This window comes from Pelophylax lessonae (genome assembly GCF_965119305.1).
Source record: "Pelophylax lessonae genome assembly, chromosome: 11".
Classification (NCBI taxonomy): domain Eukaryota; kingdom Metazoa; phylum Chordata; class Amphibia; order Anura; family Ranidae; genus Pelophylax; species Pelophylax lessonae.
Genome location: NC_138778.1, coordinates 150,588,766 through 150,605,502, shown reverse-complemented (window position 1 = coordinate 150,605,502; position 16,737 = coordinate 150,588,766). Strand labels below are relative to the sequence as shown.

Below are 16,737 nucleotides of genomic sequence, written 5' to 3'. Positions count from 1 at the left end.
CCCTTACATTAGGGTCCGCAGAGTTCCCTTTTGCATCACAGACCCCAAAGTTGTCCCTTACATTACAGTCCACAGAGTTCCCCTTTACATCAGAGTCTGCATGGTTCCTTCATAAAGTGTAAAGGGGGAACTCTGCGGACCCTGATGTACAGAGGAACACTGATGTAGAGGGGAGCCCTGATGTAAGGGGGTCTCTCCCCCCTTACACAAGAGTCCACAGAGTTCCCCCTTATATTAGAGTCTGAAGGGTTCCACCTTACAGTGCAAGGGAGAACTCTGCAGAACCTGATGAAAAGGGAACTCTAATGTAAAGGGGAACGCTGCTGACCATGGTGTAAGGGGGAATGCTGCAGACTCTGGTGTAAATTGAAATTTTGATATAAGGTGGTCTCTGGTCACCAGAGCTCCCCGTACATCAGAGTACGCCGTGTTCCTCTTTACATCAGAGTTCCTACTTTAGTGTCTGCAGCATTTTCCTTTGCATCATAGTTTCCCTTTACATCAGGATCTGCAGAGTTCCCCTTTGCAATGTAAGGGGGAATCCTGCAGACTCTGATGTAAGAGGAAACTCTGTGGGCACTGATTTACTGCTTCCTGCTGATCTAGGAGGATGTCATATGGCGTTTTTTTTTCCCCCGAAATTTTTTTAAATTTTTGGTCTTTTTTTCGTTTGTTTAGCAAAATATAAAAGCCTGATGGTTATTAAATACCACCCAAAAAGATCTGTCTGTTATAAAAAAAATATATAAAAATTTAAATTGTGTGTGCATGACCGCGCAACTGCCATTCAAAGTGTGACAGCACTGAAAGCTGAAAATTGGCCTGGGCAGGAAGGGGGTGAAAGTGCCCAGTGTTAAAGAGGGTAAAGGCGGAACATCGAGAACAGTCCACCTTCCACAGAGTGAAAAATTTTGGTAAGGCAGGGTTACTGATATAAGGGGAAGCCTTTATATCAGTGTCCCCCCCTTACCTTAGTGTATTCATTCCCCATTACATCAGTGAACCTCCCACAGAACTTATTTCCCTAGTCCCCATGCACGCACTGTTGTCCTGACTACAGCCAGGTGGCAACAACTTGGGACTGCAGCGGGTGGCAGGCAGTGGTGCTCCTGCTCCCGAGTGGCTCCCGTCTCCCCCTCCAGTAATTTATAAAAGGTGCCAAGCGGCGCCATGATGTTACTACGTGCCCACCCCCCTTCCAAGCCTGCCCAAATCCTGCCTGATCCCGCCCCAGCCAAGCCAAGCCCGCCCAACTTCTAAACTGCATGTGCAGTTCCCAAGCCACCCTGCGGCCATATTTTTTATGGGCAGACGCTGTTTGTAATGGACAGTTACGGACAGTTTGTAAATTAGTTGATATTTACAAACAATCTGTAAAGATGGTTATCAACCCTGGATGGAGTAAGTATTACCCATGTAAGCAGCTATGGATGAGCAGAGAGAGATTATAATGGCCAAAAGCGCATAAGATGTTAACACAGGCTAGGCGGTCAGCAAGGAAAACGATGATCATCACTCCACAATCAATCCCAATAGAATGCCAGGAAAGAAATACAAATCTCTATTGTGAAGTCCATAATGAACATTAAAGTTTTATTGAAGGCTTACAGTGTTAACTGACAAGCTTCACAGCAGGGTGGATCAGCAGGCAAAGCAGAGAGCACTAGATGGTGCTCAATGGCTAATATAGACGGAGGCCGAGAATAGCCACGCCCTACGCGTTTCGTCTGCAGTGTTGTCCTCTGGGGAGAGTGTAGAGATTTGGACCTTGCATTGCTTTTGAAGATATCAGAGGACCTTAAACTGCCAAAATACAGGGGAGAAGAGGCTGCAGAGACCGGTGGGGAAGCGGAGGAGTATGTAGGTGTGGGGGTTTTGGAAAACTCAAAGGTGTTTTGGGGTGAGCACAGCCCCAGTGTAAGGGAGGAGTTCTAGTATTCTTGGAGTTCAGCCTTAAAGTGGTTTAAAACCTCAGACATGAAATATGAACAAAGCACATCCCTCTAGTCTTATCTCAATTCAAAGTGACATTTCTGTCTGCTGCTCTGTTTCTCTGCTGTCAGCATGAAACTCTTCTGACAAGTTTTTCTCATTGACAGCCTCAGCTCTGTTCTTGTGTTCTCGTGAGCTGTGTGGAGGGGGCAGTTTCCTTTACCCTTAATAAGCTCTCAGAGCTCTCCTCACTGAGCTGTGCAGAGTGTAACTTCAGCTCTCCATCCCCTTTTTTTTCTGACCTCTCAGGAAAGCTTATAAAGCTATGTAAAAAAGGCATAACCCGGGTCCTGTCCGGTTCTTGCCACCAATGGTGCCTAGGAGTCCTCTGTACGGAGACTGGTCTGTCCTTGCATGCAAGTTTTAATCTTATGCATATCCAGTATTTGCTGGATATACAATTATGTATATGTAATTTATGTCAGCTTTCTTTATATAATAAAATTGAATTGTTTATATACACTTATGTGCACAATTTTTTCAGTGTCTCAGTGGCATATTAAAGTCCCAAACCATTGGGGGTTTTTTCCTTTGTGTAAGTACAGTGACAGTGCATATTTTAGGACTGATCACTATTGGTGTCACTGGTTCCTGCAAAGTGTCAAAAGTGTCAGTTAGTCTTTTTGGCCAGCCGTACTCCGCATTACTCAAAAATTCACAGACCACATCCCTCACTCTGGACCTGGCCCTATTCCTCCTACACCACCATGAGTTTCCGAGAGTGTCCTACTGAAAATCGATCCTGCCACTTCATTCGCACAGTGGCCAGGAGTTGTATTCCCCTGCTCTGGAAGCAGTCCCAGCCCCCCACGGTAGCTATGTGGCTACGTAAAGTGGCATATATTAATGAGATGGAAGATCTTGTGGCTGCCGAATGAGGTACGAGGGAGGGGTTCCTCAAGCGATGGCATTATTGGCATGAATTTACGTTTTCCGATGACTATAAAGAACTTGTCGCCTAAAAGGCGCTCTATTTAGTTGGCTGGCCATCTCTACCCTTCCCCTCCTCCCTACTGCCCCCCCCCCATTTTCTCCTTTTTTTCTCTGTATCCCCCCCCCCCCCACCTTTTTACTCTCCTCTTTCTCTCTAAACTACGCTTTTCCTATTTACTCTCCTTTCACTTAAGCCTGACCCGGGCAAGAAAATCATTCCGTCTCCCCCTGGGCATGCTTGCATTCGGGTTGCCATATGATGGATGCTGGAGTTTCCAGCTTCCGGGGTAGCATTCCCTCGTTGAGATGGATGCTGGAGTGGACGGAGGCAGCCTGGGAGCTGCACCAGCCTGCCTGTGCTTCCAATATTCCTAGACTCAGTCTGGTCTGGACATGATTGCACGATTGACTCTTGCCCGGGATGCCTGTTTATGTTTATTATGAAGTGCTCACATGAACACGTGTGAGTTGCCTACCGGGCTGTTTATTCTACTCATAAGTGTATTTGAAATATCTGTTCATCTTCACACTCTGGTTCGTTACACATAATTGTTCCCGATTGTACTGTATGCCTTTTATGCCGAATTAAATAAAGAATTTATAAAAAAAATTTAAAAAGTGTCAGTTAGTGTCCAATTGTCTGCCACAATATCGCAGCCCCGCTATAAATCACTGAGCACCATCATTACTAGTTTAAAAGAATAAATAAATAAAAATTACATAATTATATACCATAGTTTGTAGAACGTTCGCGTAAACCAATCATTGTACACTTATCGGGATTAAGTGTCTGTCTTTTTTTGTTTATAGCACAAAAAAACAAAAAAACGCAGAGGTGATATCAAATATCACCGAAAAAAAGCTTCTTTATTTGTGGGTAAAAAATGACATCAATTTTATTTGGGTACAGCATTGAATGACGACCACGCAATTGTCAGCCAAAGTAATGCAGTGCTGTATCGCAAAAAATGGCCTAGTCATGAAGGAGGGTAAATCTTCCGGAAGTCAAGTGGTTAAAGATGAGTTGATATCCTTTCAATTTGTCCAATTGGATGAATGTCGCTGGCGATCAAACCAATCTTGGGTTAAGAATTATAAATCTGAAAAGTAACGGTTTCAGCTGTTATTCAGCTTGGCGTAGACACCAAACACCAAAAAGCATTACACCTAGCAGAATCAGTGTAAAAAGACCCAAGTAATAACTTTTTCCTGTATTTTACACTAAATCTGGCCATTTTTGGAGTAAAACATCTCTCTGTGCAGCCTTTTGCAGAAAGTTTTATACTTGTGCTCTGTATTGTATAGCAGTTATAAGTTATTACACTTTTGCAGAATTATGAACATTAGGATACACACATTTGTCTCAGAGGCTGTAAAGAATACCGAAAGCAGGTATCCAGCTTCAACCGGGATGATTAGATTGGTGAAGGAAGCATCACCAATCATGCTTCAGAAGGAAGCATGAACCAGACCAAGTATGCTTTAACCCCTTGACGCAGACGTAACGCAAATATGAGGCCTTCGTCTTCAAGGGCTTGTACTGGGGTGATGCCTGCAGCTGCTGTTTTTTAGAGCCAAGGGTTGGCTGTTTTTTAACAACAACTGATGCAGCTAATCAGCCGCTTGGCTTTTATTAGAAGCAGCGGGAGGGGATGTCCCCCTCCTCCTGCCACCTTCCGCGGCTCACCCGGGGTCTCCCGCCCCACGGGGAGGCCAGAGCCACCAGCCGACACGTCCGCTGGCTGACCAGGGACTCAAACAAAGCTAAAATCGGCTTTGATTGGGTCTCGGATCTAGTAACCCTGAAGCAATAATTCCAAGGTAGGGCTGAACAGTACAGTGTTATTTAGTTAGGCAACTAGGAAGGATTCCAGCCCTTCCAGCTGGCGATTCATGACCCTCTGAAAGGTGGCTGACATGTTCTTCATCCCAAACAGCATTACCATAAACTCAAATGATCTGAATGGGATGATAAAGGCTGGTTTTCTAAAGCCGTAGGTGCTAAAGGAATTAGCTAGTACCTCTGCTCAGGTCCAAGATTGTTAGACAGCAGGACACCACCAGCTTATCCAGCAACTCTTTAACCCTGGACATTCAGTAGGTATGAGCAGTAGTAATGGCATTCAGCTTTATGTAATCCATGCAGAACCTGGTTGCCGAATCCTTTTTGAGGACCAGGACTACTGATAGTGCCCAGGCACTTTGGGACTTCTGAATCACCCCTAATTGCAGCATCCCCTCAACCTCCGTCTTCATATCTGTCTGCACTTCCAACAAGAGGATGCCCTTGGTGTCCACCTTGTGAGAAGTTTCCCTGTGAAATGGTCACAATGTGCCACAAACACCTCCAGTAGCTAATTTCCTGTGTGGATGAAAGGTGTGAATTGATCTTGAGGTCTGTTTCTAACTTTTGATTGTCAGCTAACAAGTCCAACAGTGTGTATGTCTCTTCCTTTACAGGTTGGCTACAAACAGCTTAGCAAATGCTGTTCTTTTATGGTGTGTTTTGAGGATGTATATACCGTATTAAAGCGGTAGTATCCCGCTTTTTGACACTTTTACCTACAGGTAAGCCTATAATAAGGCTTACCTGTAGGTACAAATAATATCTCCTAAACCGGCACGGTTTAGGAGATATTTACAGTACATGCAGCCGCTCGTGCGAGCGGCGCATGCGCTCTGAAGGTCCGGGGGACCTTCAATTAAGTTGCCGGGAGCTTGCCGGAAAAATCACTCCCGCGCGCATGAGCCGTCTCTTCCGGTCAATCAGCGTGCCGGAGCCGCCGAACCCGGAAGAGACGACGAGGGACCATGGCAGCGCCCGCAGCGATGTCCGGGGGTCCGTGTCGGGGCTTCGTTTTCAGGTAAGTTACACATAATGGGCTAGTTGCATACTAGCTCATTATGCCTTTGTCTTGCAGGTTTTTTTTTTTTTTTATTTTTTTTTTTTATTGAGTTTACAACCGCTTTAAATGTTTTCTGTCTTCTACATTCTTCTCCAAATTTTACCAAATTTACCATATTCGTTACATTATTCAGGCACTTTGTGATTGTATATGGCTCCTCTAATGCTACCCATAAATTGTCCTACCGCATTAGGGAGCAGAACCTTCATCTTAAGTTTGCTCTCTGGCATTGCACTCATACCAGTGTGTAGCACCCTCCTGGGTAGGTGCTAGGCAAAGCATATGTGTGGCCCTGTTCTGCCTATCAGGAGGGCCTGATCTGTTAGTTAGCCTGTCACATGCTTCCAGGTGTGAACTGTTAAGTCTGGGGAGTCTCCCCACTGTATCCAATGAGGGACCTTGTTGGACAGTGGAGAAAACCTAGCCAATAGCACACCAGGGTTTATGACTGTACGAGTGGGTGGCCATTACTGCAATGCATCCTGGGATTGGGAATAAATCCAGAGGGGGCATGTGACAGGGTGTCTTTTTGGTGGGAGCAAAGTCCCAGGAGGAGGTGGACGGCTGTCTCTCCTCCTGCAGAGTGAGGAAGGTGGTCCAGGCAGTCGGCCTAGGGACCAGGGGTTGAGCTGTGCTGCAGAGGATCCAGTGGAGCTGCTGGGCAGAATTCTTCAGGAAAAAACAGTGTCGTGAGTACTCAAGAATCTGCCCAGGGGTCTGCCTAAGAGAGGGGACCACTCCAGAGAGGTCAAGGGGATCAAGGAGCCAGCTAACCCAGAGTGTATAGTAAAAGGGGGGCCAAGTTGTCAAGCCCTGAAGATTAGGGATAAAGGGGGCGCCAGGAAGGGCCCTGAAGTTGTTCCGCAGTACAGTCTACCTCAAGGAATAGCTTGCCTTAGGACAGAATTACCTCAGGAAGCTTAAAGAGAACCTTTCATAGCCAAGGTCAAAGGGAAGCAGCGGCCTAGCCCAGCTAGCTCGATTTCAGTATATTCAGGATTGCTCAGCATTAACCAGTGTTAACCAGCATTTACTCAAGTCATCCCAGCCTATTGTGTATAGTTTAGTTCAGTTGAAAAATCCCACTCATCCCTTCTCCTATCCAAGTTCCTAATAAACCATAAAAACCAAAGAAACTGGACTGCTCCTTGTCTGAGGTAAAAACACTTGGAAACATGTCAGGATGTTCTACTGTTGCTAATGGCAACCCACGGGAACCCACACTCAGCAGCTCCCTTGGGAGTAGTGCTACAAGTGTTTTTACACTTGTGTCATGTTCTCCTATACCATCCCAACTACTCTCTCCATTTTATCCCAGAACCCTGATACAAAATCTACCCCAGAAACCTCAATGCCAACTAACTTAGTTAGTGCTACAGGTCACGCTCACCTTCCTTATAGGGTTTCAAATGGGGAAAAGCCTGTGTACTCCTGGGTTGCTTTTCTGTAGGCTAACAGCAGGTGAGAAAATATCATTCAAAGTCCTTTCTCTGCTACTCTACAAATAGAGAGCCCCCCCACATCAGGGTCCCCACAGAGCGCCCCCCCACCCCACATCAGGGTCCCCATAGAGCACCCCCCTCCTCACATTAGGGTCCCCACAGAGCCCCCCATCCCATCCCATCCCACATCAGGGTCCCCACAGAGCACCCCCCTCACATTAGGATCCCCACAGAGCCCTCCCATCCCATCCCACATCAGGGTCCCCAGAACTGCTCCTACTCACATTTTTAGGCTGAGGCTGACACACAGGACTCACTGTGCTGTGCTGTCCTGGAGTAGCTGGAGGGAGGAGGTGGGTGGATCCAACACTCCACCGCACAGCAGCGCAGCAGAGGAGGAAGGAGGCTCCGCAGTGTATGCTGGGGGCCTTGCTCTCCTCCTCCTCAGATGACATCACTGGTTGCTAGACGCCGGGCAGCGATAGCAAACAGTGCACTACAGTACAGGCCAGCAGCGTGACCAGTACGCTAAGGCACACGGAGAGGTGGCGGTACGCTCAAGAGCCATATTTGGAAGTGGCGGTACTGAGTACCGATGCGTACCGGCCCACTTAAAGCACTGACAGTAGCTGAAGCTCATCAGAGACTACGTCCAGTGGTTTGGAGCAAGGGAAGGAGCCTTGGGTGCCATTCCCTGCTTTGGGACCAGAGACTGTGCCTTGGCAGCCTTTGCAGTTCTACAAGTGACCACTAACATTTGTTTTTGTTGTCTGCTTGTAATTTCTCCTTAAAATAGATACCAAGCCCTCATAAAAAAGCTAAATAAAACAGCAAAATAGTTCTAGGGCCATTTTTTTACAGGTAACTGACTTTTTCCAAATTTAGTATACCAAAGTTTGTCGCCATTTCATGTGCGCAAACAATATTAATGCTTGACATACAGAGTATCTTAATTGGCACACCAAATCTTTTATATCTTACCAAAAACTGGGTAATATATTTTGTTTCTGTGCCTTAAAATTAACTTTAGGCTACGCATGTGGGCGTAGCGGATCATGGGCAGAATCACTAGTTCTGGTGACCTGGGGGTCCCCAAGGAATTCCCTTAATTGGCAGGGATTCCCCCTCACTTCCTGTTTGGCTATGGGACAGGAAGTGAAGGGAAATCTCTGCAATGGGACACAGATGGTGAAAAAAAAAAAACCTTACAGGGGTTATAACTCTCCCTTACTCTATCCAAAATAAAAAAAAAAGTTTTGTCTAAAGTTTTAGGCAACGGTGTCAGATACTGGGCCATTGCAAATCGCGGGATGCCTGTGCGATGCCCGTAATTTGCAATGGCACCCCAAACGCTGTGCGATGTTGCCGCGATTTCCGCCTGCCGAATCGCAGTAACATCGCGCAAACAGAATCACGGGACGCATGACGCCCAAAAAAGGTACAAGAGCTTCTTTTGTGCGTCATGCGTCCCGCGATTCTGTTTGCGCGATGTTACCGCGATTCGGCAGGCGGAAATCGCTGCAACATCGCACAGTGTTTGGGGTGCCATTGCAAATCACGGGCATCGCACAGGCATCCCGCGATTTGCAATGATTTCCGGATCGCGGGCAGAATCGCAGTGATTCTGCCTGTGATCGGCTACGCCCACATGTGAATGTAGCTTTAGTGTTTTTTTTTTTACTAGAAGTTTGCGCTTGATAATCCATTGCATTAATATCATATGGTATAAAAATTCCAACTATTAATATTTATTTCTCCACGGTATAATGTTTTCAAAAGATTTTTTTAGTAATCTCCAGGCCCAAAATGGAAAATGGATCTTGCCATGAAAGGGTTACGTCATCGCCTACGTGTGTTATTTAAAGAAATGTTTTTTTTTTTTTTTTTCATTGGTACATGTCTTCCAGAGCAGTGCCCAGCTCTCTATGCCCTTTGTTCCATCTGCAGGGAGGTCCTTATGCCATTTTTACAACTAAAAACTAAGCCAGCAGGAAAATGTCATTAACTGGCCAACAATTTACATTTTTTTTTTTTTTTGGTAAATGTAATTTTCTGTAGTACTTGCAGGGCTTTTTTTCTCAGAAAATAGGTGCAGGAACTCAACCATGACCACACTGTAGGTGGCTCAGACTCTCTCACTTGCAGGGAGATTATCTAGTGGGGGTGTCGGCATCCACGCGGCACCTGCATCTCTCTTGTCCCCATCCTGCACTCAGTGGAAGCCACTCAGGAGATCAGATCTGTGGGAGCCATTGGGAGACAAGCTGTCACTTGTAAACCCAGAAGCAGGACTTCTGGGTTTACAAGTGATAGTGGTTAGCAGGGATCAGAGGACCTGAGCCAGAGGTGGTGAAGTTCCAGCTGAAAGAAAGCCCTGAGTACTTGTACAAATGTGCCACTTCACAGGTAGGTTTAAGGCATCCTCTAAGCATACTATGTAAAGGAATTGTGCATTTTTTTTAATGTTACCCTTTAAGCGTTTTTTAAAAAGCTGCTCTCTGCCAAATGGAATTTTTTCAAAAAAAATTTAGCATTGGTACATATCCTATCTGGAAGCGCCCAACCCTCTGTACCTTTGTTTCACAATCCCTTGATTAATAGCCTTGAAAATGGAGAGAATTGATTTTCAAGATTCGCCTCCTATTGACTTCAATAGAGGTCACATTAAAGTTCGTAATTTGTGGATTTTTGGATGTGTTTGCCGAATTTGCCCTCAAAACAAACCCAAGCAGAGTGACTCATCACTGTTCATAATCATTATCATTCTTGGTTGCAGTTCCACATAGGCCTCCAGGCTTTGCCTTTAAAGTATAACTAAAATTAAAACTTTTCTTTCAGTTTTGGATAGAGTGGAGAGGGATTAGAACTCCTATCAGTTGTTTATTTCTGTCTGTGCCCACATTAAGGAGATTCACCCTCTCTTTTTGTCCTGTTTACCATTGTCATTGAAAGTGAAAGTAAAAGAAAATCCCAAATTTTGGGTTGTCCCCAGAAAAGTAATAGAGGGGAAATCTTCCATTTGGGGCACTAGTTCTGGTGACCTGGGGGTCCCCAAGGAATTCCCTTAATTTGCAGGGATTCCCCCTCACTGTTTGGCTATGGGACAGGAAGTGAAGGGAAATCTCTGCAATGGGACACAGATGGTGAAAAAAAAAAACATTACAGGGGTTATAACTCTCCCTTACTCTATCCAAAATAAAAAAAAAAAGTTTTGTCTAAAGTTTTAGGCAACGGTGTCAGATACTGGGCCAACTGCGTCTGGCACAAGGTACTGATGACATGTAGCTACATTAACAAAGGAGTTATGGAACATGAGTAAAGTTGAGAGTTGAGATGTATGAAACTGCAGTTTCAGGTCAAGTAAAACCAGACTTACAGATGTCTATTGCTCACACTGCTCATCCAGACAGTTTCACGACCTTGCTATTTACTAGGGCCAATTAGGAGTATTTTGCATGCTTTGTTGACCCTCTGCATTCAATCTAACTTTCTCTGCTTGGGTCAAATTGTTTCTTAAGTTGGTTGTCAAATTCTCTGGCTGCCCACCACAGACATGAGACTTAAATCTAACCATCCCCATTACCTACTTGTGCATTTTGGGGAAAATGAGTGGCACTGTGTTTAGTATGATGCCATATGCCACAAAATTTGGGGCTCATAAGAACTCATTATCATCACAGCGATAGTTCTGGTGTACAAAAGCATGCTAGCCCCATCCCTCTTAGATTCCATAGCCAGCAACAGTCCCTGGCACAGGTCAGAGGGAAAGACTAAACATTTCATTAAACTTCAGGAACCACGGAGCCATGCTGGCCTTATGGTCCAGCTGGAGCCGCTTTTTTATTTTTATTTTTTAAAATATATTTTAAATTGTAAAATCCCATGATTCAGAAATGTATGTGTGCTTCTAATAAACTAGGAATTAGACTCATAGGAAAAACAGGGTCCAAAGTACTCCTTATCCTCTACTGCCTTAACACAATGCACGTTATTGCACAATGCAGGGCCGTGCAAAGAACTTTGGAGGGGCAGGTGCTGAAAGTAAAAAAGGGGCACATGGAACAGAGCTTTGAATAGGGCTGTGCTCAAAATATCAATACAGCAATGTATCGTGATGCATTGTTTCCTGATATGCATATTGATACGGATGATTCTGTATTGATAGGGCAGAAAAATGCTGTGATGCAGCTTTGAAAAAGAAACAGAACAGAAATGACTATTTTAAGTTTAAAAGTTAAAAAATATTTTGTGTCTTAAGTTGTGCCAACCTGAATACTTTTTCTTTTCTGTTATACAGAATAATAAAGAAGGTACTGCTGGTGTGTACTGCTGGCTGGTACTGCTGGCACGTATTGCTGGCTAGTACTGCTGGCTGGTACTGCTGGTGGGTACTGCTGGCGGGTACTGCTGGCGGGTACTACTGGTGGATACTGCTGGCTGGTACTGCTGGTGGGTACTGCTGGCGGGTACTACTGGTGGATACTGCTGGCTGGTACTGCTGGTGGGTACTGCTGGCGGGTACTACTGGTGGATACTGCTGGCTAGTACTCCTGGCTGGTACTACTGGTGGGTAGAGATGGCCTTGCGGTTTGCCCCGACGGTCGGTTCGTGGCAAACTTTGCTTGTTCGCTACCCGCCAAATTTTTGGACACATGGCGTAGTTCGCGGCGGCCATATTTGTTTACATTCAGGAAAACTTTGACCCATGACACAGCCGTCAGGTGGAACGGGACAGCCAATTGAAACATTCCAGCACATGGACAGTCCCCCTACCCTATAAATAGACCCGATTCTGGCGGCCATTTCACATTCCGATTTCTGCCAGTGTAGGGAGAGGTCTGCTGTGCTCGTCAGGGAGAGTTTGCTAGACACAAATAGCTCTGTGAAGATCCACAAAAGTCCTTTCCAGGGCTGGTATTTCGGTATAGGCCTTCTACAGTCTCTTTTCAGGTTAGGGACAGGTATCCTGTGGTTGCTTTAGGGGCAGTTAGAGATCGGCTGCAGTCACAAATCGCTCTGTCAATGTCCACAAACGTCCTTCTCAGGGCTGGTATTTCAGTATAGGTCTAGTATCTTTAGAGCTTAGGGAGAGGTATCCTGTGGTTGCTGTAGGGGCAGTTAGAGATCGGCTGCAGTCGCACAGAAATCGCTTTGTCAATGTCCACAAAAGTCATTTAAAATGCTCCAATGTCGTTTTAGGGTCTATTACAGTCTCTTTAACATTAGGGCAAGGTATCCTGTAGTTGCTTTAGGGACAGTTAGATATCGGCTGCAGTCGCACAGAAACCGCTTGGTCAATGTCCACAAAAGTCATTTAAAATGCTACAATGTCGTTTTAGGGTCTATTACAGTCTCTTTAACATTAGGACCAGGTATCCTGTGGTTGCTTTAGGGGCACTTAGATATCGGCTGCAGTCACTGCGTGTAGGCCTGTGAGGGGGCGGGGCCAGTTGCAGCGTGCAGCGCTCTAGTCTGTAATCCGCAAAGCGTCCTGTCACCGAATGAGAGCGCAGCTCCAGCGGACCAGCTTCCAGGCTTCCTCGCGGAATTCCCTGTTCTACAGCAGTCCATGCTCAAGTCTCCCTGCTGCTGCTGACTTTTTTGCTAGAAAACTACTTAGAACCCCCAAACATTACAACATTTTTGTTAGCAAAGACTCTGGAGAATAAAATGGTGGTAGTTGCAATATTTTTTGTCACGCGGTATTTGCGTAGTGGTCTTTCAAACGCCATTTTTTTTAGAAAAAATTGCATTTCGCTGCATTTAAGTAAAAGTAAACAGTATATTTAGCCCATTTTTTTGTATATTGTGAAAGATGATGTCACGCCGAGTAAATAGATACCCAACATGTTATGGTTTAAAATTGCGTACACTGGCGGAATTTCGACAAACTACGGTCAATAAAAATCTCTATAGGCGACGCTTTAAGAACTTTTAACGGTTACCAGTTTAGAGTTAGGGTGTAGCTCTTTATAGGACGTTCACGTGTGGGATCATATATGAACTTCACAATTTTTATGTATTTTCTATAATTTGAATGAAGATGCATTTATTTATTTGTTTATTCATTATTATTTATTCACTATATAATTTGAATGAATATGCATTTATTTATTTGTTTATTCATTATTATTTATTCACTATATAATTTGAATGAATATGCATTTATTTATTTGTTTATTCATTATTATTTATTCACTATATAATTTGAATGAATATGCATTTATTTATTTGTTTATTCACTATTATTTATTCACTATGGTGATATGCAGTTTCTTTAATATATAGACTATTACACTTTTTTTTTTTCTTTTCATTTTATATTATTGAGAACTCCAAAGTAGGTGGGGATACCCAAAAATCCAATGGTGGTCAAGAAAAATGTAGATAGGATTGGCAGGAAGATATCCCCACCAATAGATAAAGGAAGCCAATGGGAGACCAAGACATTCTACCTGTATTTTAAATGTCACTTTTACATGGTCTAGCTCTTTAGGTTGTACTAAAACTTCCCTGAGATACACAGGATGAGTTTGTGCTCCATGACATGTAACTGTATAACTCATCTGCCTGTTACATGAACAGATACACGCATACCTGCGTCGTATTACTGGAGGCTCCTTTGTTGTTGGTCAGTTTGAGTTTACTGAATGCCACCTCTTGCCGCATCCAATGGGCACCTGTGTTAGGAGAATCAGGATGTTGGTAAATTCGGTTTCCTAGAAAGAAAAATTAAAATTATAATAAACTAGTATTAATAATATTCTCATCTCATCAACACATGCAGTATTTTAGTCTATCTAAACGCAAAAACTAAGAATGTACAGTATATATTGCAGTGTATTAATCACTGCTGCATTTTTTTTCAGGATTTGTTTCCTTAATCTTCACCTGCTGATCCCGTCAGTAACACATTTCCTCACCTAGGGTGATAGTCAATGAAGGACTGTGCTACAAACACCCCCCCCCCCCCATATTTATAACATTGGGGGCATGCAGGGGTGATGGCAGGAGCGTAACTACAGGGGTTGCAGGGGTTGCAATTGCAACTAGGACCCATGCTCCAGGGGGCCTGTGCGGCTCCCCTGTACACCTGAATAGGAGAGGCGGCGGGGGCAGCATGTAGAGAAATCACTGTCCTCCTTTTTCCTCCTGTAGCTGCAGGAGGAAAATGGAGGAGATTGGTTACTCTCTATGCTGCCCCCGCCACTCCTCCTATCCAGTTCACTTGTGTTCTGCTGTCTCTGGGCCCCTGTGTGCTCCCCTGGTCCCCACCTACTGTCCTCCCCACCCCCCCAACTGTGCTCCCTTCCCTCTCCTGCCGGCTGCTGCAGGGGATGTGTCACAATAGAGAACCAGGAAGGGGTCGGTAAATATGTAACTTACCAGCTCCTTCCTTTTCTGAATGGACAGAGTCATAGTCAGTGACATTGTAAAAAAATAAAATAAAATGATAAAAAATAATACAATAAAAATACCAAAAAATAAAAACTACTGACACCAGTGGGTGAACTTCCAGGATCGCAAAGGTCACACTTGTGACCAAGCCCTGGTATTCCACCACAGTGGGGAGGCCCCAAGATGGCAGGAAGGGGGCCCACTGCAGAACTTGTGAAAGGGTCTCACTGCGGGACCTTAATAAAGGGCCCTGCAACGAGATTAAAGGGCCCCAGGATCAGTGGGAAGAGCCCCAGGCTTGATGGGAAGGATCCGGGGGGATCTTAATGGTTTCTTGCACCGGGGCCCTGAAGGTTCTAGTTAGGCCTCTGGGTGATGGGATGGTCTGTATTTCACATAATAGATCTGATAATAGCTGATAAAACTCTCTGAGATGTCAGCATCCTGGATTTCTGTCAGGATCAACAGATATTTTTCTGGTTCAAACGTTTTATTGGAGAACAAAGTAAACAGGTAACAACAATTGGTAAACAGAGTGACAAGATGAGTACAAGCCAGATGCGCTAACAAAATAATGGCTACAATAACCATGGGTCAAACTTAGGAGTAGGTAGAAAAGAGGCAACCAGGGGGGCTGTGGCCAGGACTCTGCAACCGGCGTAGCCAACCCATAGGCACCCCATAAAGGGAACACTCTGTGCCCAGGTGGGGAGGCGCGGCCAAGCAGCAGGCGAAGCAAGGGTGAACAAAGCCCAGTAGCTCAGTAGTACGTGAGAAGGGATAAATGTGTGCGATAATCCACATAGTAATGCAACTAGATGGGGGAAACAGAGGATACAATAAGTAAAACCAGGAAAAGCAGGCCAAACCAGGGAGCCTGCGGGGTGCACTCTGTAGTTCTTGACAGGCTCAAACAGGTGTGTTGTTGGTGCCAGAACAAATCACGTGGGGAGGCGGAGAAGGAAAAAAGGGGGGGGGGGAGAAGGGAGGTACGACGGGGGGGCAATGAACAGGGAGCAGTAGCCAGTAAGCCTCAGGTTAATATCAGGGCAGTAGGAGGGAGGTGTCAAAATTGGAAGAAAATTGTCAACCCAAGGTTGCCAAAGCCACTGTACTGATCAACAGATATTTTTATGTTCAAAAAGTGACCAGGTGCGCTTCTCAATCACAAATCAGTATTCATCATGAAGCACATATCACACTGCAAATACATGAATGGTTCAAACAAACAACTTAAAAAGTGAAAATATATCATAAATAAATAAATAAGAAAGCAAAAAGTCCATATGAGCAGATGTGGCTCCACCCAATGTGTTTCCCCGTAACAGACGTCAACTGGGAAAGGAGGTTGTTTTTTTTCTCTACTTGCTGAAAATGTACTTACTGGGAGCATAGCCACTATATCTGGATTAATAGGGTGCAAAATATAAAATATTTCTCCTTGGGTTATATACACTTGAAAGGTAACCTGCCTTGATAAAAAATAGGGGGCATCTCATTGCTGGTCTCCTGAAAATGCCAATTACCTGACTGTGGCTTCAATAATTTTATGTCACATGTTGTAAGGAAATGCCTAAGAAAAGTTGAAAAGCTTGACCTCTGTACAGAAGCCAAAGTATCCGAATCAGTAATAATGTTGGTAGTTCATAATATGATCAAATTTGACAGTCTCTATCAAGCTCTAACATGGGTCTCCTATTGCATTCCATCACGATTCTAATCACATCTACTGCTCCAGCCTTGAGGAAGGGCGAAGGCCCTTTCCGCGAAAGGCGTTGGCTTCGTTTGATGTTCTAAACCAGTGGTTCTCAACTCCGGTCCTCAGGACCCACTAACAGGCCAGATTTTAAGTATTACCTTGGGGAGATGCAGACTAGAATACTGCAATCACTGAGCAGCAAATGATATCCTCTGTGATGTGATTTAGTTCCAAAAAACAATAGGGTGTGACCACCCTCCTCCTGCGCTTGGTATCCAAACCCCTCGACCACACTCCTCACGGGACTCACAACTGGCTTCTCAAATGGCTTAGGTCTTGCTGCCCATATCGGACTGGGGTAGTCCAC

General features: G+C 44.8%; 1 protein-coding gene across 1 annotated transcript in view; it reads right to left on the bottom strand.

The window, feature by feature from the left end:
* The window catches only part of TBX21 (T-box transcription factor 21), a 77,997-nt gene that overhangs the window by 8,072 nt on the left and 53,188 nt on the right, over positions 1–16,737 (bottom strand). The window contains exon 4 of the mRNA XM_082271870.1: positions 13,871–13,992. Coding sequence (XP_082127996.1) covers positions 13,871–13,992 — 122 coding nt within the window. The remainder of the gene's footprint in view (positions 1–13,870; positions 13,993–16,737) is intronic.